Source organism: Macrotis lagotis, chromosome 4, assembly GCF_037893015.1.
Source record: "Macrotis lagotis isolate mMagLag1 chromosome 4, bilby.v1.9.chrom.fasta, whole genome shotgun sequence".
NCBI classification, from domain to species: Eukaryota; Metazoa; Chordata; class Mammalia; order Peramelemorphia; family Peramelidae; genus Macrotis; species Macrotis lagotis.
The window spans coordinates 201,327,233-201,350,770 of NC_133661.1; the positions used below are offsets into that span (position 1 = coordinate 201,327,233).

Genomic DNA, 23,538 nt, shown 5'->3' on the forward strand with positions numbered 1-23,538 from the left:
AAATTTCTTTCTGGTTAAACAGTTTCAACCAAAAATCAAGTTATACTTCCTGGCCAAAAAACCACTTTCAGAGTGGTGTCCAAGTAAGGCTCAAAAGGACTACATATAATTTTTCTGGTTTCAACATGAAACTTTCAAGATTCACTGAAGGGAGGTCACAAGTTGAAACAAATCCTAGTACATCACTAGAACCAAATCAGACCTTTCTATTAACTTTTCCAAAGACTGAGAATGCTAAAGGCAGAAGAGAGAAAAAATATTTTTTGTCAGAAAGATGCCCACTAAGAATAAAGAAAGGCAAAATCTGGCAAATAGAACCCTTGTTCTTTGCTAGAGACTTAAAAGTCAGGTTTTATTTCCATTTCCTACATCTTTCTTCACAGGAAATTAAATATTCTCTTTGTTAACTTAGCCAGTTCTTGAATGTATCTTACCTATTTGAGAGGGTGGTACAACATACTTCCTAACTGGTAGGAATTTTATATGCACTTATTTTTCTAATGTTTTGTTAGGGAACAAAAAAAAGTATGCATGGATTAATAGTAAAACTTTGCAGGAGACTGGGTTGGACACTGTATGTTTTGTGAATTCAAATGCAAAAAGAGGGTCTTTGTTTAAACAAGAGGACCTGGGAGGGGTGGGGGAGGGGCAATAGGAACATAAATAGTTTCAACATGTAGCGGAGAGCTTCAGGAAAGATACAGTCTGCCTTCATTGAAACACCTCTTTTTTTTTGATAAACAGGGTATTAAGACAGGATCAGAACAGCTGGCCAAAGTGGAAACCACAATAGAATTAACCACTATCAACCTAAGGTAGGATCAGGAGAACAGGGAAATAAGGGAATGGTGTGACAGTCTTTGCTCAAACTGAGCACACTCATTGGACCTGCGCTGAGCTCTGGAGAGTTAGGACACGCCAGGCTGAGAAGCTTCTTGATGCTGGAGTGTTGTATTTCCTTTTGTTGTTTGGAGACGGAATGGAGGCGATAAGGCCAGATCAAATCTCCTCCACTTAGCCAGCTCCCTCCCTCTAAAAACCCTCAAAAACCTCAATGCAGGTGACAAACGGTTCCCTCTCCTCTTCAAATATCCCCCTGCCCCTGGCCCTGCTGTTGGGTGATAATCCACCTGACAGATGGTTGGTTCTCATTGTAGTTTAGAGCCCCAGGGTGAAGGAAAGGAGATGTAAAGCAAAGACTTGGTCGAAAGAAGGGAGGGCACCTCTAACTCATGCTTTACCATACCAACTTAACTAAAAATGGTAAGTTTTACAAAACTATATAATTTACAGCTATGTGGAGGAAGCAGATTCCAATTGCGCAGTAGCACTTATTTCATCTCTTCCCTCTGTAGCACTTACTCTTGGGCTGGCCACACATAAAAAAGATGGCAGCTCCGTGACCTGGCAGCAACGAATCAAGGAGGTAGCGGATCTTCGCTGGTAGATGACTTGGTCTGAATAACCACTCACTGCTTTACAGTGGCTGCTGAATACTAGAGACTAAAAAATAAAAGGTGAAAAGTTTATGTCACTAATGTCACAACTTCTCAAGCAGCTTCATTATAAAATCCCCTCCTTCAACTTTTAAATGTTGGTACCCAATTTGTTGTTCTTTTTTTGATGGAGACCTCTTTCATTTATTCTCATTTAGAAATACACAGATGTCAAAACATAGCACAGAAACCATTCTATTATTTCTTTATAAAACTAAGAGTAAGAAAAAAGGGGTTGTGGGAAGCACAAAAACAGGGGAGGCTAGGTGGTGCAGTGGATAAAGCACCAGCCCTGGAGTCAGGAGTACCTGGGTTCAAATCCGGTCTCAGACCATAATAATTACCTAGCTGTGTGGCCTTGGGCAAGCTTGCAAAAACCTAAAAAGTATGGTACTACAGGGAAAATCTGTCCCAGCATTTTTGGACTTGGAGTTTTAATCCTCAATTGGTAGAGTTCACTCCTCCAATGAGAAACATGTAAAGATTGTAGTCTCTGAGGAAATCAATTGCTAACATGACATTCAGAATTCTATGACTCTAGGTTTTTATGACTCCTTGAGTCAAAAGGCACAAATTTTTTAGAAATCTGCTTACCTCAGAATAGATAACCTCCAGTTTTAACATTGGTTTTTTAAGAATCTTAAGACCTTGGTACCATATATGGTATGGTTACTTTTTCATGGTAGACATGAACTTCTATTCATTAGAAATAAACAACGGGGGGTGGCTAAGTGGCACAGAGCACCGGCCATGCAGTACCTGAGTCCAAATCTGGCCTCAGACACTAATAATTTCCTAGCTGTATGACCTTGGGCAAGCCACTTAACCCCATTGCCTTGCAAAAACTAAAAAAAAAACAAAAACAAAAAAAAACCAAAAAAAACTCTGGGCAGGCAAAGTACACTCATTATATCACTTTTGCTCAAAACCTAGTACAATCTGCTTCAGTCAACAGTATATTAGGAAATGAAAGATTTCAAAGGGTTATATCATGAGTGATGTGATTCAGTTATATATCTGTCACTTGCAATTCTTGGTAATCTATTATCCCATCCTGTTGTAGGGCAGGGAAGGGAGGAGGGAGAAGGAGGATGCAATTAGTACTAAATGACTTTAAAAGTGTTAAAAACAAGGGGAAAAACCTCTGGGTTATGGTGTATTTCCCCCCAAGTTCTCAATGATGAGACTGGGCATGAAACAGAAAGCATACAATATAGTGAGGGACTCTACCTTCATGGAAAGACATTCATTCTTAAGAAAATAAATTAAAAGACCCTAAGAACCAAAATATCTATACTGTCCATTAAATTGTGCCTGCATGCTAGGTCTCAGGTTCCTGACTTGTATATCAACTCCAACTCTGTCATTTGAGAACTGTCCCTCCTTGAACCCTGTCACATGGAATTCAAATTAAATATTCACTTAAGGGTTGGGGCAAGGTATAACAGATACAGTGGAAAAAGAGCTTCCCAGCAGCCCAGATTCACATTCATGGGAGGGGAACCCAGATATGGTTACAGAATAAAGTCTAGGAACTGTGTGACCTGAGATCACTTACCAAGGGCAACAAGGGGAAATGTCAGAACTTGAACATTTGTATTACTTGTAGAAAATTATACTCCTATTACTCCAGATGAGTATACAGAGGAAATGGGGGGAAGTGGAGAGGAAGAGAAGGAACCACATTTTTTCCTCTTATAAGAGGAAAAAATTAAAAGTGAGTGAAAGGTGCTGGAAAAAGGTGGTGAATACGTCACTAAACAACTAAAAGTTCCCAATTATGTGCAATGTATGGGCAAATTATCAGGACAGACATTTCTGTTTCAATGAATAAATGAAAAAGCACTTATATAATAATGCTAAGTTTGGCCCGAACATTAGACAAAGATATACAATCTATAATTGGAAAGGCAAAACGTAAAATGAAGTTTAGCTGAAGGGCAGACAGATCAAAAAGTACAGAGGATGTGATTGGGGGGGGGGGGTGAGGGGGTTTAGGAGAGGGAGTTTGAACATCAGAGTTCAGCAGTCCTTAGGCTATTTAAGTGACAGCTGTGGGAAGAAGCAGAGGTTGTACAAATAGGCCTGGTGGTCAGACAGAATGAAGTTGTTGACTTCTATTTCATTCAAACCTTATATTCATTACTAGAGGAGCCCAAACAAGGGGGAAACTACGATGAGGGGGGGGGGGGGTGGCTCTTCCTGCCACTCAGCTGTCTGAATACGTATGTTTTTCCTTTTCTCTTTCTTGACTCTTGGACTAGCTGCACTCAAAGAATACTCTTAATTTTGCTGTTATTTATTGTTAGTCATTCTTCAGTCATGCTGGACTTTTCATGAACCTCTTCTAGGGTTTTCTTGCAGATAATGGAGCAGTTTCCTATTTCCTTCTCTCGCTCATTTTACAACTGAGGAAACTAAGGCAAACAGAGTTTAAGTACTTATTCAGGGTCACAATTGCCAGGAAGCTGAATTCAAGAAGACAAGTCTTTCTGACTATAGGTCCAGCATTCAATCCACTATGCCACTTAGCTGTCCCATATTCCTAATTGTACTTTTGCCACACAGCTAGGTAATTATTAGGTGTCTGAGGCCAGATTTAAACTCAGGTACTTCTGACTCTGGGGCCAGTGCTCTATCCACTGTGCCACTTAGCCACTCCAACTGTACTCTTTCTATATGATTATTTGAACATGAATTTTGGGAATTGTTTATACACAGCACCTTTAAACAATCTCCTAACTTGATAAATACACTTTAGGAATATAAACAAGACTGCTCCTACTTCTACTACCACAAAATAAAACTATATTCCATTTGTATAATTATCCAATAACAATAAAATTTCTGGAATTAGAGAAAAGTTAGCAAAACTGACCAATGAGAATGCCATTTGTGTTTCAACAAGAACACTCATATGGCAGAGGCAGTTGGTACTGTGTACTTACTGCCCAGGGTGTCTACTTAGTGTCTTCCCATTCATAAAGTTAGGGTTTGTGTGCAAAGGATTCCCTGCTAAAAGTTCCTGAGTTTATTCCTTCTGTGGTAAATGTGTTCCTGTTCAAAAAGTAGGGGACAGATCCAAAAGACAAAGGAAGTTGAAGTAGATTAAGTACAGAAAAGGTTTGTATACTTTCAAAGGAAACCAAAGAGAGGGTTAGGCTTCTTCTTTTACTGAAGAGTGAGAATGGGATGAATGTTAGAATCAGATCTGTAGTAGAAGACAAATTCCCAAAATAAGGAATAATAGTTTATAATTCCAAACAATAGCTCAGTTTGGACTACAAAGTAACTAATTAGCTAAATCATTCCCAGATGATCATCATGAAATACTGTTACTGTGTAAAATGTATTCCTGGTTCTGATCACTTTATTCTTCATCAGTTCATTTAAGTTTTTTGAAAAGCATCTTATTCATCATTTATTATATCACAATCACATACTGCAGTCTGTTCAATTGTTCTACAATTAATGGCCATTTCCTTAATTTCCAATTCTTTGTCACCACAAGAGCTGTTAAATTCTGACTAAAGGTATATTGAACCCAGTGAATTTTTTTAGTATAGAAAATCATGAGGAAATTTGCTCAACTCAGGTAGACAAGTGCTGCACAATTTATAATCTTAAGAGCTGCCTAGAGTATTAAAGAAGTTAAGTGATTTAGGGTTACAAAGCCACTATCTGTCAGAAGCAGAGCTTGAACTTAGATCTTTCATCCACTGTGTCATACTCTCTAAAGATGATTATCATGAATTACTGTATATTATTATTATTATATTCTTCTAAAGAAGTGGACCATATGGGGTGGCTAGGTGGTGTAGTGGATAAAGCACCAGCCTTGGAGTCAGGAGTTCCTGGGTTCAAAGCCAGTCTCAGACACTTAATTACCTAGCTGTGTGGCCTTGGGCAAGCCACTTAACCCCATTTGCCTTGCAAAAACCTAAGAAAAAAAATGTAGACCATAAACTCCACAGAAGTAAGGATAGTGTTACATCTTGATTTTGGATCTCCTTCAGTGTTCTATATACACTAGATACTTATTAAATATCTGTGGGACTGTATATGTTCTGCAAAGATTTAGCTGGAGAAGACCTCGTTAGTCAAATGTATTCATTTTTTCATTTTAATAAAGACAATACTAAGGCCCAAAGGGAAAGTAATTGGTAATAAATTAAAGAGTCAGGATTCAAATCCACATTAACATCTTAGTGAAACCTTTTTATATGGATTCACTATTGATAATGGGATGCATCCAACACTTTCACTAGGGCAGTGTCCATGCCCCCAGGGTTATCTACAATTTCTCTTCTTTGGAGACTGTGGAAATTCATGATTTGTTGCTATATGACACTAAGATAAGAGATACTAAAAATATGTATCTTTGTATAAGCTTGAGTATGCTGAAAATGCTGAACAAATTCTAAACTTCTGAAATGCAATCCAAGCTACTTTCTTACCTCATTCACTTCTAGATGCAGACCACTCTTCATCAGCAATGCCTGTAGAAATTGTATGTACTGAAGGACTAATTCAATGGGCTTCCTTTTCATCTTTCTCTCTTTTTTTAAATTTTTTTCTTCTCCTTCATTTTCTTTCTTTTTTTTAAGGTTTTTGTAAGGCAAATGGGGGTTGCGTGGCATGCCTAAGGCCACACAGCTAGGTAATTATTAAGTGTCTGAGACTGGATTTGAACCCAGGTACTCCTGACTCCAGGGCTGGTGCTTTATCCACTACGCCACCTAGCCACCCCACTTTCAATCTTTCATACAAAAATAGGATGAGATCCTTTCTCAGATCCTTGATAATCAGAGAAATATAAATTAAATATAGCACAGAAAAGTGAATGAACTTGTCCAGAGACACCCAACCAGTTAGAATCTGAAGTAGAATATAAATTAAAGTCTATTGATTGTAGGTTTAGTGCCATTTATAGCATGCTGCCTTTTATTCTTCCTGGATTCTCCCTGTCAAACTCCCCAAAGTCACATAGACCAATCTCAACCTTTCCCCTTTATCTGATACTTGGACAATAAATCAGAGCAGCCCCCTCTCCCCAACTCTGTATCTGAAATACCCCTAAGTCTCCTTCAATCTGAAGATGTCTTTGCTTGACCCTGCATCCCCTCAAGGGATTATTTTAGCTCTTCTCTTTCAAAGTCAAGTTCTTAGGAAGTTATCTTTTTTTTATCTGCCTTGACTCCATTTCCTTAATATACCACATTTCTTAGTTTCCTGCAATCTGGCTTTAGACCCAAGATCTGCTGAAACAACCCTTTCCAACAAAACCAATAAGCTCTCATCTGTGAAAAGTTAAGTTTCTTTGCAGTTCTTGTCACTACTGAACTCTCCCCCTTAGACATTGTTTCCTTGCATTTTCACAACACTGATCTCTTCTTACACTCTTCCACTGGATTAATACCCTCTTTGTGTGGACGTAACATTTAAGCTCTGTGCTTAGACCACGTTTTCTTTTTATCCTGCACTCTCTTTCAATAATTCCATTTTCTTGGGGGCGGCTAGTAGATAGAGCACCAGCCCTGGAGTCTGGAGGACTCGAGTTCAAATCCGGCCTCAGACATTTAATAATTACCTAGCTATGTGAACTTGGGCAAGCCACTTAACCCCATTGCCTTGCAAAAAAAAAATTCCATTTTCTCAAAAATTTCTATTTCTAGTGACCGTTGATTAGTCCAATAAATTAAGCTATGCGAATGCAATGTAATCTTATTGTACTGTAAGAAATAAATTGAGAGACACTTGTTAAGACTTGGATGAAATAGTGCAGAGTGAAGTAATCTGAATAAGAAAATAACTTGTGCAGTGGCTAAAACAATATGAAGGAAAACAACATTGAAAAAGAGGACTCAGATCAATACAGAGCCCAAACTATTGTCTCTTTCCTCTTGTCAGAGATGCATGGAATAAAAAGGTCACAATATCATGATCAATCTGTCCATTTTGTTTGTTAACTGAAGTTCTTTGTTAAAAATTTGAGGGTGCTCTGAGTGGAAGGTCACTGTGACAATGTTGGAGGGAGAGAGCATTAATAAACTGTTTCTAAAGAGTGGAGAAAATATATTGCTCACATGTATTATCTATATCTTTCAATCAACTCTGTGATTATGAAGATAGTAATCTACTGTAGACTCTTACCTATTCCTACAAAATTTCATTAAGGATAACAACTTTTGGTACATGTATATTCTGATTTGATTCAGTGAACAGTTTGGGTCAAAAATAGCATAAACTGTTGACATAGCGAAGTGACTTTTAAGCTGGCATAATTAAAGGTTTAATTCTTTAGCATCTTATCTCAGGTGTAAAAAAAATTCAATTGTCTTCTTTAAAAAACATCTAACACATACACATTTCTCCATGTATAAGAAACACCCTTTCCCAAAAAATCTGGGGTCTAAAAACCAGGAGCAACTTATACAGTAGTTACAGATTTTTTACTTGCATTTCCTGCTTTTTCATGCCTTTTGTCTTTGCACTCATTGTTTTGCATTTGTTCCAAGTATATTAGGTTACATTTTGCTACACTCTGCCCAGAAACGGCTCAGAAAAGATTTTTGTCCAGTGCTGATTTCAAGTTCAAAGTGATCCAATTTGCAAAAGTGAATGGAAATTGTGCTGCTGAATATAAGTTTGGTCCTCCTCCAAATGAGAAAACAAGAAAGAAGAAACCCTACTGAAATGCCATGGCAGAAGAAGGCCACGAGAGACAAGTCGGCCAAATGGCCTGATTTAGAGAGGGAACTGAAGAGACAGATTGAAGAGCAAAGGGCAATTGGAATTCCTGTTTCTACAAAGATGGTTCATGCTGGAGGCAATATGAATTGTTAATGAAAAATAAGTTCCTGAATTCAAAGGAGGACACAACTGGTACTTCAGGTTCATGAAATGGAATGGACTAAGCATGTGTACACACACCAGACTTGCCCAAAAGATGCTGAAAGCTATGAGCTTAGAAGGTCCTTGAATTTCATGAAAAATAACCTTGAGTTCAATAACTATGTAATATGTTTTTTTTTCAAAATTTGGACTCCAAAATTAAGGTACATCTTAAACACGGGGGAATGTGACAATACATACAATTAGTATCAAAAGGCCATCATATTTAAATAGGGTAGAGTTTCAACCAAGCTACAAAATCTTATTGGTCTTAAAGTTTAAAAGACTGAAAATTCACCACAAATTTGCCATCAGTATGGAATGTACTCTTGTGAATTTTCTGATAAAGGACAGTTTTGCATAGTGGAAAAAGAGATAAAACAAAATTTCCAGATCTGTAAAATAAAGTGGTTGGACTAACTTTGAGGTCTTTTCTAGTCCTAAATATATGATTTTATTTAAAGAAAACTACCAGGATAGGGATTATGGAGACTGAATTGATTCAATGATATATTCAATACAATTTCTATGAAACAGTGCTAAAGATAATAAAATTCCTTTGATCATTCTCTTGCCATCAGTCTCTTCTTATCCTCTGGCTTTTGTTGCCAGTAAGAATGCTGAAGTCTCTACCATCCCTATAAGATTTTCTTCTGACCCTGTCATCTTTTAACCTATTCTTTCTTTCTTTTTTGTTTTTTATAGGTTTTTTTTTTGGCAAGGCAAATGGGGTTAAGTGGCTTGCCCAAGGCCACACAGCTATTAAGTGTCTGAGGTCACATTTGAACTCAGGTACTCCTGACTCCAGGGCCGGTGCTCTATCCACTGCGCCACCTAGCCGCCCCATTCTTATCTTTCTAAACCTTTTCTTCCTTTAATAGCAAAACACCATGTACATGAATACAACAAATTTGGAATTAAGGACCTTAATTCAAATCTTGACTTTGTTGCCCACTCTTCATGTAATCTCAGTAGCTCACTACTGCCTCTGAGAAAAAACAAAACAAAAATACAACCCCCCCCCATCTGATTACTGAATATACCTCTCCTTGCTAGTCACCCAATGTACTGAAGGCCTTATTTTATGGGCACCAATATAGCATTTGAGGTATCCAACTACTTAAACATCATTCCATAATGATCCATCTGAATCACCTATTATATAGTTCCTTTATGCTACCTTCTTGTACCCATAGTTATAGCAAATAGCTTATGTAAACACCCTGTGACTCTTCATTACATTTAATTCTTGAGACTGGGGTGGTTCCAAAGTTTGTAGCCATAGAGTACCACTGGAAAAATTCTAGCTAAAAGGATGGGACATTTAAGCCGCCAAGACAAACCCAGGTATAATAAGAATAAAAATTCAAAACACTTTCCACACAAATAAAGTCAGTTCTAAACAAGGAAAAATATCAACTGCTCATGGGTAAGCCCAAACCAATATAATTAAAAATGACAATTCTATCTAAATTAACATACTTATTCTATACCATATCAATCAAGCACCCAAAAATTATTTTGTAGTTAGAAAAAAGTCACAAAATTCATCTGGAAGAATAAAAGGTCAAGAATATCAAGGGAATGAAAAAAAAGTGTGAAAGAAGGCAATTTAGCCTGATCAGGTCTTAAGCTATATTTCAAAACAATAACCATTATAACAATTTGGTTCTATGAAATAGGGGAGTAGAGCAGTATATTAGATTAAGTATATAAATTAGAGGAAGAAAAGATCATAGAATAGATTTTAGACTTTTGGGTTAGGAACTTATTACAGAGTGATTTATGGATATAACATGGATAATTTTGATAACATTAAAAAAGGGTTTTGCATAAATAAAATCAATGCAGCCAAGCTTAGAAAGCAAGCAGGAAACTAGGAATTTTTTTCCTCTGATAAAAGTCTCATCCCTTAAATATGTAGAGAACTGAGTCAGATTTATAAAAAGTAATTCTCTAATTGATAAGTGTTCAAAGGAGATGAATAGGTAGTTTTAGAATGAGAAATCAAAGCTGTCTGTAGTCTTATGAAATAATGCTCTAAATCCCATCTGACTATAGAAAGGCCAATTAAAACAACTCTGAGGTACCACCTTACTGGCTAACATGACAGAAAAGAAAAATGACAAATGTCACAAGGGATGTGGGAAAATTGGGATAGTATTACACTGCTAGTGTAGTTGTGTGAATTGTACTCTGGAGGGCAATTTGGAATTATGACCAAAGTGTTATAAATCTGTGCATACTCTTTTTTTTTTTTAGGTATTTTTGTTTGTTTTTTAGTTTTTGCAAGGCAATGGGGTTAAGTGCCTTGCCCAAGGCCACACGGCTAGGTAATTATTAAGTGTCTGAGGCCGGATTTGAACTCAGGTACTCCTGACTCCAATGCCAGTGCTCTATCCACTGGGCCACCTAGCCGCCCCAAAACTTTTTTCTTTCTTTCTTTTTTTTTTTTAGTTTTTGCAAAGCAATGGGGTTAAGTGGCTTGCCCAAGGCCACACAGCTAGGTAATTATTCAGTGCCTGAGGTCGGATTTGAACTTACCTACTCCTGACTCCAGGGCCGGTGCTCTATCCACTCAACCACAAAGCTGTTCCTGTGCATACTCTTTGATCTAACAATATGGCTACAAAATCTGTATTCCAAAGAGATGATGAAGTGGAGTGCCAGGCTTGAGTTTAGGAAGATTCTTCTTCCTGATTTCCAGTATTTCTGGCCCTAGACACTTACTGTTTGTGTGACCCTGGGCAAGTCACTTAACCTTGTTTGCCTCAGTTTTCTCATCTGTCAAATGAGCTTCAGACCCTCCAGTATCTAACAAGAAAACTCCAAGAGGTCACGATTAAGTTGGACAAAATTGAAAAACATTTAAACGACAACTTGTAATCAGATGACTAAATAAAGGAACATATTAAATAACCATTGAACTGAGGACAAGTGAAAACAATTGGGAGGAAAACTAAAAAGGGGAAATGGGAGCTCCATTTAATAAACATACAAAACAAAAGCATTTTAAAATAATGAAAACTGAGTACGCAATAAAAATATCATTATCGTTAGGATAAGTTAATCTGGGAAGACTTTCTAGAGGAGGTACATGGCTCCAAAAGGATCTATGCTTGATCCTGGAGGTAATAGGAAATCACTGTAATTTATTGAGTAGGTGTGGCTCAAGATATGCCATTTAAGGAAAATGACTTTGGCAACTGAATGAAGGATGGATTGGAGGAGACAGAACCACTAGCAGGTTACTGAAATAGTCCAGGCAAGAGGTTATGCAACTAGGGCATATATAAAGAGGTTCCATGAAGGTAGAAATGGCAGAAATACAATCTATTGTATATGTGGGTTGAGTATAAGGAAGGAAATGAGGATGATATCAAAGTCGAGAGATTAGGTGAGATTTAAGAAGAACTTTAAGTCAAAACAATCAAGTTAAATACTGATGCAGAACTTTTACCAATGCCATTTTTAAAGACTTGGAAAATCTACTTGATGACTCTATTCTAACACATCATCTTTAACTACAATACCATTCCTTCCACTTGTTTCAAAACACCAAAAATTTCTGATGAAAAGCAAATATTCAGATTTTTTTCACTCTGTAAACAGGTGTGATACCTTGTCTGACTCATTGTTTTTTATTTTGAGTAATAACAAAATGATGGCAAAGCACTGGTCAAATTTAAACTGATAAAGGAATATAAAATACTGCAGATAATATTATAATACTAAACTGTAGCTCATTATCACACATACTGTCATTATTCTGATTTTCATCATCACACAAAGCTTTGAATTGTCAGTTATCATGTCACATCTTCCAAAGTTAAAAACACCACAGAAAAGACAAATGCCTGGCATATATTTCTTTGTACTCTCCATGCACTATCATAGCTATTATAAGATGACATATAAGGGGGGGGGGTGTGTTTCATTGTTTGGCCGTTGGGGTTTTTTTTTGCTGGGACAACGGGATTTGAACTCAGGACCTTCCCAGGGCTGGTGCTCCATCCATGTGCCACATAGCTATCCCCTATATATTAAGTTTTAATAAAAATGCATTGATTAAGGGCGGCTAGGTGGTGTAGAGTATAGAGCACCAGCCCTGGAGTCAGGAGTACCTGAGTTCAAATCCGGTCTCAGACACTTAATAATTACCTAGCTGTGTGGCCTTGGGCATGCCACTTAATCCCATTGCCTCACCCCCCCCCCCAAAAAACTTTAAAAAAATGTACTGATTAATTCAGGTATATCTGGAGTCACATTAAATCCATCAAAATAACAACAAATTCTGACTTTACATAACACAGTCTGTAAAATGAATATGTCTTTTCATCAAGTAATTCCAATTTAATAATGATTCTAGAGTTAATTTTCATCAGATGATGTCAACTGTCCTGTTAGTGAGACTGGATACTCACCATTTTCTCTTCTGGTGTTCCAGGCTTTGTTCCTAGCTAGCTATTAGCTTTGTGTGACTAGAATAGAGTTATTCTTCTCAAAAATCACATAAAGAACCAATTTCCCTCCTCATCTATCCTATTTAAATAAATCCATCAAAAAAGTTTAATGCTTCCTTTTGTATTAACAGAAAATGAAAACAAAAACCACATGACCCTAAAATAGGCAGTTGGAGAGTGGGAGAAAAGTAAGCATAATGTAGACAAAGCAAGAAAAGCTACCAGACTGAGCAAAAAAACTTTTCTTGATCTTGTTCAAATCCACTCGAAGTTTTATTTGACAAAAAAAAAGTACAGTTTTTAGGGCAAGAGAGAATGATGGAAATTGAAAAGTAAAATCTAAAAGGAGTCACTATGGAGATGAGAGGGAAGAGGCAACAAAAATGACTCAGAAGATGACTGTGACCCCACAGGGAAGCCTACACCTTTCACCTTTAACGATAATAATATTGTTATTTCTATAGTACAATAAGGGATACAAATATCTCATCTGATTCCTCAAAACAAATCCTCTAAGGTAGGTGCTACTGTTATCCCATTTTATTGCTGAGGAAAACCGAGACAGAAAGAAGTGCCTTGCTCATGGTCCCACAGCTCTGCAGTGTCTGAGGCAGTTATTTGAACTCAGGCTTCCTGACTCCAGGACCAGGGCTTCAACCATTGTATCCCCTAGCTGCCTTCACAAAAATAGCAGCAGTTCAAAAGGCTAGGACAAATGGCTCCTTTAAGGCACAGACTTTCTTTTTATTCTTACCTATAACTACCCGTCTTGCATTTCTAAAGTCCTCACTTTTAAAGGAAAATGTCCTCCAAGTCTTCCTGCCATAATACTGGAACAAGTTGATGAGTTGACTCTAGATACTACCAATGCATCTTACCCAGACAGAACCTTGTCTGATTTCTTGCCTCCCCGATCAGATCTGCAGACAAGGGAAAGCTCAAAGATGAGTGGCTTACCTGTAACAAAGTGCAGCTGGAAAGGTTGGGAAAGGAGAGGGGAAAATCAACTCCAAGGAGGAAATCCTTATTCCTCAGATGTTGAGGACTTTGCTGGCTCTGCCCTTGTGGCTCTCCCCAGGAACGCAGCTGATGGAGCCTATAGGAGGCTTTCAGAGACAGGAAAAGAGCTAACCATCTGAAATAAACCACAGCAGACCTGCTTATTCAGTGATCCAAGGAGAGGCTTCAAGGCTTCATAATGACTGAACTCACACACTGTTGTACATGAACACATATCACTTCTGAGAAACGACCATTTGAAAACACACCTGATTGTTTTTTTATTTCCATGTCAGTTGGTTATTTTTTTTAAAAGTAACGAAGAGGTCAAGGGAAATAATGAAGGGTAGGTGTAATTTTTATATGAATTCAACACATTGAATTAGAGTCACATTATCTTTTATACCAACTAAACTTCAAATTTACCTTTCACTAGTAAATTAGGCAAGTTGTGCTTACCTTGCCAAAAGTCCCTGAAGCATGAGGTTTGCCATCTCTGCAGGTGACACATCAATAAATCGAAGGAAAGAGAAACAGCTTTCTTCATTAACACCTGGAGTAACAAATTGGGGATGTTAATTCCAATAGCAATCTGAAATTATGAAGTAAAGGGCATTGAGCTATCTGCTAAAATTTGTATAACAGGAATTAGGACATGCAAAGTAAGGATTTTTGCCCACAATAATGGTTCAAACATTGGCTATCTATCATTCATAGGGAGCTGTCTTTTAAAGAGGCTTTTTTAAAATTTTTTTAGTTTTTTTTTTTTTTGCAAGGCAAACGGGGTTAAGTGGCTTGCCCAAGGCCACACAGCTAGGTAATTATTAAATGTCTGAGACCGGATTTGAACCCAGGTACTCCTGACTCCAAGGCTGGTGCTTTATCCACTACGCCACCTAGCTGCCCCAGTTTTTTTTTAAAGAAAACATGTGGGGTGACTAGGTGGTGCAGTGGAGGGGTGACTAGGTGGTGCAGTGGAGGGGTGGCTAGGTGGTGCAGTGGAGGGGTGGCTAGGTGGCGCAGTGGATGGAGCACCGGCCCTGGAGTCAGGAAGACCTGAGAGTTCAAATTCAACCTCAGGCACTTGCTAGATATATAACCTTAGGCAAGCCACTTAACCCTGTTTGTCTCAGTTTCCTCATTTGCAAAATGAACTTGCAGGATCTCTGCCAAGAAAACCCCAAATGGAGTCCCAAGGAGTCAGACATGATTGAAAAATAATTACACAAAAAACACCAAAGGGTAAAAGCATCAGGAGTTCAAACTCAGGTTTTAGAGAAATCAGATTTTGTAAAAAATCATGGTCTATATTTGGACAAATATAGTAGCTTAGATTTCATTCCTATTATTGAAATTTCAGCCTGGCTATTTGTTGGAAAGTATTTCCTGACAGGGAGAGGGAGTATAACTTTTAAAAATTGTATGAAATGAATCTTTCCCAAGGAAAAATCAAACTGAAGTTAAAAACGGAAAAGTAAAGCAGTCAACTACAAAGTCAAATTGATAAATCAGTAAACGACTGGGAGGAAATATTTTACCTCAAGCCTTCTCAATTAAGCTTCCTTAGCAGTATTTAGAAAAATATTATTTTTAAATGATAGTAGGCTAATCAAATTGGGCCATCATAGACCAAGGAGTTGAGTAAAACCTTCTCTACAATCTTTTTCATAACATTTACTAAATAAAATAATTGATAAACTGAGAAACTCTTCAAATGCCTTCATATTTAACACCAAAATACCTACCCTTCCTGTGGAAGAGAGACTGCTGGATATAATCTGGTGCAAATGGTGAAAGAAGAACTCTTAACCACCTACAAAACAAAACAGTTCAAAATGAAATATGAAATCTCAACTTTAGGTAACTAAGTTAAGTTCCTCAAACTTCAGAATACTTTTAGACTCTGCTCTGCTCCTACATACAGAAACCTTGGATGTAAACCAAGTCCAGGGCTACTTACACCAAGCAGGAAAAAATTAGATGAAGTTCAAAGAAAAAAAAGCATTCAGAGGCAGCTAGGTGGCGCAGTGGATAAAGCATTGGCCCTGGAGTCAGGAGTACCTGGGTTCAAATCCGGTCTCAGATACTTAATAATTACCTAGCTGTGTGGCCTTGGGCAAGCCACTTAACCCCATTTGCCTTGCAAAAAAAAAAGCATTCAGCAAAGAAAATGTACTCAGCACCAGGATAGAAAAGTGTTTTGTCTTGCTTCTTTGTTATCTTTTGATAAAATATAATCCCAGACCTGAAAGTATTACAAGTTGTGTTAAAAAAGGAACTTTGCACCTTAGGTCTGTTATTCACAATTACTTTAGATAAATTAATAGTCAAGTGGTATCATAGTTTAAAAAAGCAAACTGTACCCAAGCAACACATTTGAACCTTGATTACAGTAAATTAAAGCAGCTAACTGACTATGAGAATAGTACTAATTGCTTTTGTAAACAGCATATCTAGAGTTTTTCTAAAGCAAGAGCTTTCTGAACCCCTCAAAGAATGCATTTCTTTTAAAACAAAATAAATTATTCAGACATTTCAAGAACAAAAGAAGAATAAGTTCAAAATTCCTTTTCACTTGTTTCTTCGTTATTCCAAAATATATATGGTAGAAATCTGTTAAAATGTAGTTTACATCATGACCACTTATACCTTTACCCTATCACTCTATCATTATTCTCCAGAAAAAGCAAATTTGTTAAATGGCATTCAAACAGCACAGGAAAAAAACATGGGGAAAGTATAAATGCTATTCCACAACGACAGTGAGTGAACTGTTTAGTAACAAGAATACATTTTGCCAGTAAAACACACACATACTCACCTACACACACCCACACCCACACCCACACCCACACCCACGGTAGGAGGTCTAAAGTCATAAAATAACAATTATAAAAAATTTTCAGCATTAGTGCAAATCACACAGACACACACTTTATCATGGCTCACCCTGATCTTAAAAGAATTATGACATAAACCCAAAATCCTAAAAAAAAAAGCAGAATCCATTTTATGTAATGGTAGGTAAACAAGAGGGTGGTATTTGCTGACCTGTCCCGTGAATGATTAAAGACCCTGATCTGTCCATGACGATAAATAAACTTGGAAATCTGGTATGGCTTTAGAGTGATATGAAATGGGGACCATGTTTCTTGCCGTTCAAAGAGCTCTGGATGATTGCACACCTGAAAAAAGAAATCAGTCAAAAACCAGCCCAAATAAGAAGTTGTCACATTATACTGAATACAATCATTCAGGTAACAGGAAAAAGAAAAGTTTAGTGATTCCAATTTATATTCACCATTTTTTTCATTCCATCCTCTTTGATCAGTGTAATATTTTTCATAAACATGAATACTTCTAGCTACACTAGAACTAGGGTACCATTTCAATCTCCAGAGTTCTCACAAGACTTCAGTGTTTGACAAATATTAAAGATCTGTCAAAGTATGATGAGGTTTGGTGTGAGATTAGCTGGTCCAGCTCTGGGGGTGCTTGGCCCAAGTATTAGGCAGGTCTTACCTTCCTGAATTGCATGACCAGATTCATGAGGCTACTGGTGGTATTCTGTGCTTGTTGAGTGGAGCCCATTGAGGACTGCAACAGATCCTCAATGGAAATTTTGTTCTTAAGTGCCTGATATAGAAGTTTCTGCCTACTGGTCAGTTGGCAATACATCCAAATCTCAATCTGAAAAAGAGCAAGGAAAATAATACGTAAATATATGCTGTCTTAAGAGAAGAAAAAAATAAATACCTAAATGTACATTTTATTTATGATTTAGGATACTAGAAAGTTATTTGTTTACTTTCTTAAAAATTACTTTCTTTTATTCTAAAGTCCTTTTTGTCAAAATTATCGGCCTTGGAGTCAGGAGTACCTGGGTTCAAATCCAGTCTCAGACACTTAATAATTACCTAGCTGTGTGGCCTTGGGCAAGCCACTTAACCCCATTGCCTTGCAAAAAAAAAAAAAAAACCTAAAAAAACCCCAGAAGAAACAAATGAACAGGGGCAGCAGGGTGGCGCAGTAGATAGAGCACCAGCCCTGATGTCAGGAGTACCTGAGTTCAAATCTGGCCTCAGTCACTTAATAATTGCCTAGCTGTGTGAAACTGAGGCAAACTGTAATTATCAACTTGCCCAGGGTCGCTAAGCTAGGAGGCTGGATTTTAACTCAGGTCCTCCTGAGTCCAGACACAGGGCTTTTTTCCCCCTTAGCTTTCTCCTAGAACAGGTATTATACTAGGTGCTGGGCATACAAATATAAAAAACAATCCTAATCTCATGGAACATGCATTCCAATATGGAAAAAACAAACTTTCATGTAAGTATATATAGAATAAATATGAAAAGAACAAATGCAGATAAGCATAAATTAATGAGTAAGTGAATTTGAAGGTAATTACGTAACCAAACCTCCCCCATTCAACTGAGAAAAACAGACATTTGTGGGAGATGGTCAGGGCAAGGGTATCACAAAATATTCTTTCCTCACCTTGTCTGACAACTCATTTTCCACATCCTTCTTGATTCTTCTCAACATAAATGGCTTCAAGATCATGTGTAACCGAGACAATTGATCTGAAATGACAGGTCATATCCCAATGATGCACAATTCTGAGTCAAAAACACAAGGATACCTCCCTCGTCCCTGACCCAGTTTTCATATACTGCTCCCCCCCCCCCCCAGTGTTCTCTAAATGAGTTGGCAAAGAAAAAAATAAATAAAACTATACTGTTCAAAAAGCTACCACTTTTTGACCTTGATGCTGCCTATTTAAGACAAATGACAATCAACACATGGAGAAAAACCTTTATGATTCTTTTCTAATGTAATGGGATAAAAAGGATTCTTCTCAACAACTCAATTTAAAGGAGAAAAAAACCATAAGCATCATTCTTATATTGGCTGGTTATGAAAAAATGAGAAGATGACACAATGATAACTTACTTTCATCAATGGCAGATTTGTTCTCAGCGTGGCTCTCAATGTCCTTGGAAAACCACTCATTAAATTCTTCATGGGAATCAAATAATGTTGGCATGATGAAATGTAGCAGAGCCCAAAGCTAGGAGTATAAAGAAAGATGACAGTCAACAAAGAGATGGGTACTTGTTTTTTGCAAGGCAATGCAGTTAAGTGACTTGCCCAAGGTCACACAGCTAGGCCATTATTAAGTGTCGGAGGCCACATTTGAACTCAGGTCCTAATGACTCCAGGACCGGTGCTCTATCCAATGTGCCAGCTAGCAGCTCTGACAGGTACTTTTTTAACCAAACATCTACAAGTCTATTAGTGCCAAGGGACACCATATGGATAGTCTGCATTCTTTATTTCACTACAGATCACAGGCTTTACAAGGGTGCTTCCTTCTCAGAAAACAGATTATATAGTTACCTACATATTTCCAGGTATAAAAAACAAAACAGTTTTTATTCACTTCTAATATATTGTAAAGATAGATAAATTTCCTTTTATAAAAAGCATCTAGTTGTCTTTCATTTAAGACTACAGGTCAGGAGGCGGTGAGCACACATTACAACATTAGTATGCTAAAATGATGAATACAGACATTTCTGTTCCCAGATGGGTGCCTACCTCAGCCATGGTGTTCTGAATAGGGGTTCCTGTAAGCAGAAGTCGATTCCGACACTGGAACTGCAAAAGAATCTTCCATCGAACACTGTCAAAGATAAAAAAAAAAAATCAGACTTCAGTTAGTGCAGTCTATTTTCCAATTCTTTACTGGAACCTGAACAATAAATTCACACTGGGAAATCTGGGACACTAATACATTGTTGGTGGAGCTGTGAACTCATCCAACCTTTCTGAAGAGCAATTTGGAATTATGCCCAAAAAGCAATAAAAAATGTGCCTACTCCTTGATCCAGCAATACCACTACTGGGTCAATACCCTGAAGAGATCATGAAAAAAGGTAAAAACATCACTTATACAAAAATATTCATAGCAGCTCTGTTTGCGGTGGCAAAGAATTGGAAATTGAGTCCATCAATTGGGGAATGGTTGAACAAACTGTGGTATATGTACATAATGGAGCACTACTGTTCTATTAGAAACAAGGAGGGATGGGAATTTAGAGAAGTCTGGAAGAATTTGCACGAACTAATGCTGATCGAGATGAGCAGAACCAGAAGAACGTTTCACACCCTTACAGCAACATGGTAGGTGATGATCAGTCTTAATGGACTTGCTCATTTCACCAGGGCAAATATCAGGAACAAATTTAGGTTATCTGCAATAGAGAATACCATCTGTATCCAAAGAAAGAATTGTGGAGTTTAAACAAAGACAAAAGACAAAAGTTACCTTATTATGTAATTTTGCTATCTCTTATATTTTATTTTTTCCTTAAGGATATGCTTTCTTTCTCAACACATTCATTTTTCATCAGTGTATAGCATGGAAACAATGTAAAGACTTAGACTTCTGTGGGGGGTGAGGGAAGGGATGAGAGATTAAGGGAAAAATTGTAAAATTAAAAAAATAATAAATTCATACTGTGGGAGCAGTTAGGTAGCACAGCAGACTTGAGTACAAGTCTGACCTCAGCCACTTAATACTTACTTAGCTATATGACCTTGGGCAAGTCACTTAACCCCATTGCCTCACAAAAATTAATACTGTCTTAATTCTATTTAAGTATCAAATAATCAAAAAATAGCCTGTGAATATATTTTTCTGATCAGTTTTGGTCTTTGAATTGTCTCTTAAGTCCTGAAAAATGCATTTTCCTCACCCTTCTTTTCAGAGGTGGGGAAATTAGGGATGTGAAATATAGCTTATATTGTCATACTTGGATGACACATAGATTAGTTGTACTCAACTCCTTCCCACCCCCCCACCCCCAATTTTTTAGTCTTTGTTTTAAGGCCTGGCTGGTAGTCTTAGTGAGGAACAAGGAAGAGACATAAAGGGAAATGAGCTCATATAAGAAACAAAAGAGGTGAATAAAAATAAAGATCGAAAAAAAGAAAACCATAAAAGGACTGACCATTCTGACATAATACTTGGGGCAAAGGACGATATGAAAAAACTTGGTTCTTTTCTGGGAAGGAAAATTACTCCTATGAATGAATGTCAAAAGGAATTTTTAAAAATGTTTCTTCTGTAAGTGAGATTTTGTCAGGTTTATCCAATACATTATAACACCTGAATTCACTTGTCAGTGGCAGATAGGGCTTTAAACTGAGATTTAAAAAGTATCTCAGGGCAGCTAGGTGATGCAGTGGACAGAGCACTGGCCCTGGAGTCAGGAGGAACTGAGTTCAAGTCCGACCTCAGTCACTTAATAATTATCTAGCCGTGTGACCTTGGGCAAGTCACTTAATCCCATTGCATTAAAAATAAAATTAAAAAAAATTTTTAAGTGTCTCCAATGTATTTATGTGGATAAGAGTAAAAAAAAGTCATGATTTGATCATTTTGATTGCTAGAACCTTAATTTGAATATTTGTTCAAGTGAGCTTTTGGTTATAAATGAAAGTAAACATTTTTAAGTGGCTATTTACATTTTTTTGTTTCTCTTTGTCAGAACCTTTCAAGTGGTTTGAGTGCTTTTCATTAAGGATTGAGTTTTGCCTTTGACTAAGTTTTTAAATTTTATATTTGTTATAAATTCTTTACCAGTCTCCTATCTTTTGAACTTATCTATATACTCTTTATGCTATAAACAAAAACTCAAATAGAAATGAAGGATGACTCTGTGGGCTACATAATGGTGCATTTTTTTTTTTTAGATTTTTCAAGGCAATGGGGTTAAGTGGCTTGCTCAAGGCCACACGGCTAGGTAATTATTAAGTGTCTGAGGTGGGATTTGAACCCAGGTACTCCTGACTCCAAGGCCAGTGCTCTGTCCACTGCGCCACCTAGCTGCCCCATTTTTTAAAATTACACAACCTATTTATTATTGTAATTTTATTTATTTGATTAAAATTTCCCAATTACATTTCTTTTTTTGGGGGGAGGCCCTAAGCAGTGGGGTGAAGTGATTTGCCCAAGGTCACACGGCTAGGTAATTATTAACTGTCTGAAGCCACATTTGAACTCAGGTCCTACTGACTCCAGGGCGTGCTTAGGTCATTCTTGGGAGTGTTGAGGTCATGTGTCTGACTCTTTTTTGCTCTAGGAAATTCTCTTAAATCTACTTGCATTGTTAGAGAACATCTCCTCTCTTGGAAGATGTATACCAGTGAAATCATCAATCTAGTTCATAACCTCTAAACAAAAATATATCACCTAGCTGATAAATATCTTCTATTTGTTTAATAAGATCTGCATCTGCAACTAAAATACCATTCTCCTTTCCTCTAGCTTTTTTAAACAGTTCTTTATGGTTAGAATTAAGTTTGCTAAATGGTGTGAGATGTGCTTCTAAGTGTATTTTTAGGGATTTTTTGAAACTGACTAACCTGTACACACAGTTAATGGGATGGTAGAGAGATAAATGACACTTTTTGGCCAAAATGGTAACCTATTTTTGTTTGTCTTTCTTAAGTTGATTTTTTAAAAAAGGTTTAAAAGAGTCTTGGTTTTTTTCTATCAGTAGCTACAATCCCAGAATGTTTCTTATAACAACAACAACAAAAAGACAATACATTTAAATAAAAATAGCCATTTATACGTACACCATGGAAACAATGTAAAGACTAACAGACTGCCTTCTGTGGGGGGTGGGAGGTAGGGAAGCAAGATTAGGTGAAAAATTGTAAAACTCAAAATAAAATCTTAAAAAAAAGTTTCCATCTTGATCAACCTCAATGGACTTTTTCATTCAATCAGTGCATAATTTTGGGGTATCTTTGATGGAGAATACCATCTGTATGCAGAGAAAGAATAGTGGAGTTTGAACAAAGACCAAAGACTATAACCTTTTTTTTTTTAAGGTTTTTGCAAGGCAAATGGAGTTAAGTGGCTTGCCCAAAGCCACACAGATAGGTAATTATTAAGTGTCTGAGGCCGAATTTGAATTCAGGTCCTCCTGACTCCAGGGCCCATGCACTGTGCCACCTAGACACCCCTATTACCTTTAATTTTTTTAAAAAAGTTATTTTATTATGTAATTTTGCTATATCTTATACTTCTGGCAATGCTAACAACACTTAAATCATTTTAGGCCTCTATATTTCTGTAATGAGGCTAAGGTTTTATTTTCTATTGTTGAGGAACCTTTCAACTACTCAGTTCTTAACTGTGGTATTTTCATTTATTAATTTATTTTTCCAAAAAGATCCTCTGAAAAAAAGATTACTTTTTCAATTGATCTAAGAAGACTTATTAAAAGTAGAAAACTGTACATGAACATGGAATACTCAAGACAGTACTACAAACTGCATATGATCTACTTTTAAAAAAAGTCACACTTATATAATAGGAACATCTTAACAGCTATTAATCCAAGCTCTTCTTTGCTATCTGGTTTTGATCTATCTTATCACTACAGTAACACTACAGCTTAAACATTAGTTTCTTCAAAAATAATAATAAAAAAGGTGCTAATTAGTATTTTTAGACCCCTGGGCAGTCTTCCTGGGAAAAGAATTTCTTTTTTTAATACAACATTGGATTTTATTTCAGTTAGATTTTTCATCCCACTGTAGCCTTTTTTGTCAAATTCAGGCTAACAATGCTGATAACAGAGAGTTCCTGTGTAAAAAAGATGTTC

General features: G+C 37.0%; 2 protein-coding genes across 6 annotated transcripts in view; both read right to left on the minus strand.

Annotated features, from left to right (window-relative positions):
• The window catches only part of EXD1 (exonuclease 3'-5' domain containing 1), a 331,232-nt gene that overhangs the window by 150,856 nt on the left and 156,838 nt on the right, over window positions 1-23,538 (minus strand). The gene's annotated exons all lie outside the window — the stretch shown is intronic.
• Window positions 1-23,538, minus strand: part of INO80 (INO80 complex ATPase subunit) — a 120,268-nt gene that overhangs the window by 46,683 nt on the left and 50,047 nt on the right. For both annotated transcript variants that reach the window (XM_074235124.1, XM_074235125.1), the window contains exons 17-25: window positions 19,454-19,538; window positions 18,806-18,923; window positions 18,350-18,435; window positions 17,375-17,542; window positions 16,904-17,037; window positions 15,598-15,665; window positions 14,312-14,405; window positions 13,811-13,988; window positions 1,363-1,503 (exon numbers count right to left, since the gene is read on the minus strand). In XM_074235124.1, coding sequence (XP_074091225.1) covers window positions 1,363-1,503; window positions 13,811-13,988; window positions 14,312-14,405; window positions 15,598-15,665; window positions 16,904-17,037; window positions 17,375-17,542; window positions 18,350-18,435; window positions 18,806-18,923; window positions 19,454-19,538 — 1,072 coding nt within the window. The remainder of the gene's footprint in view (window positions 1-1,362; window positions 1,504-13,810; window positions 13,989-14,311; window positions 14,406-15,597; window positions 15,666-16,903; window positions 17,038-17,374; window positions 17,543-18,349; window positions 18,436-18,805; window positions 18,924-19,453; window positions 19,539-23,538) is intronic.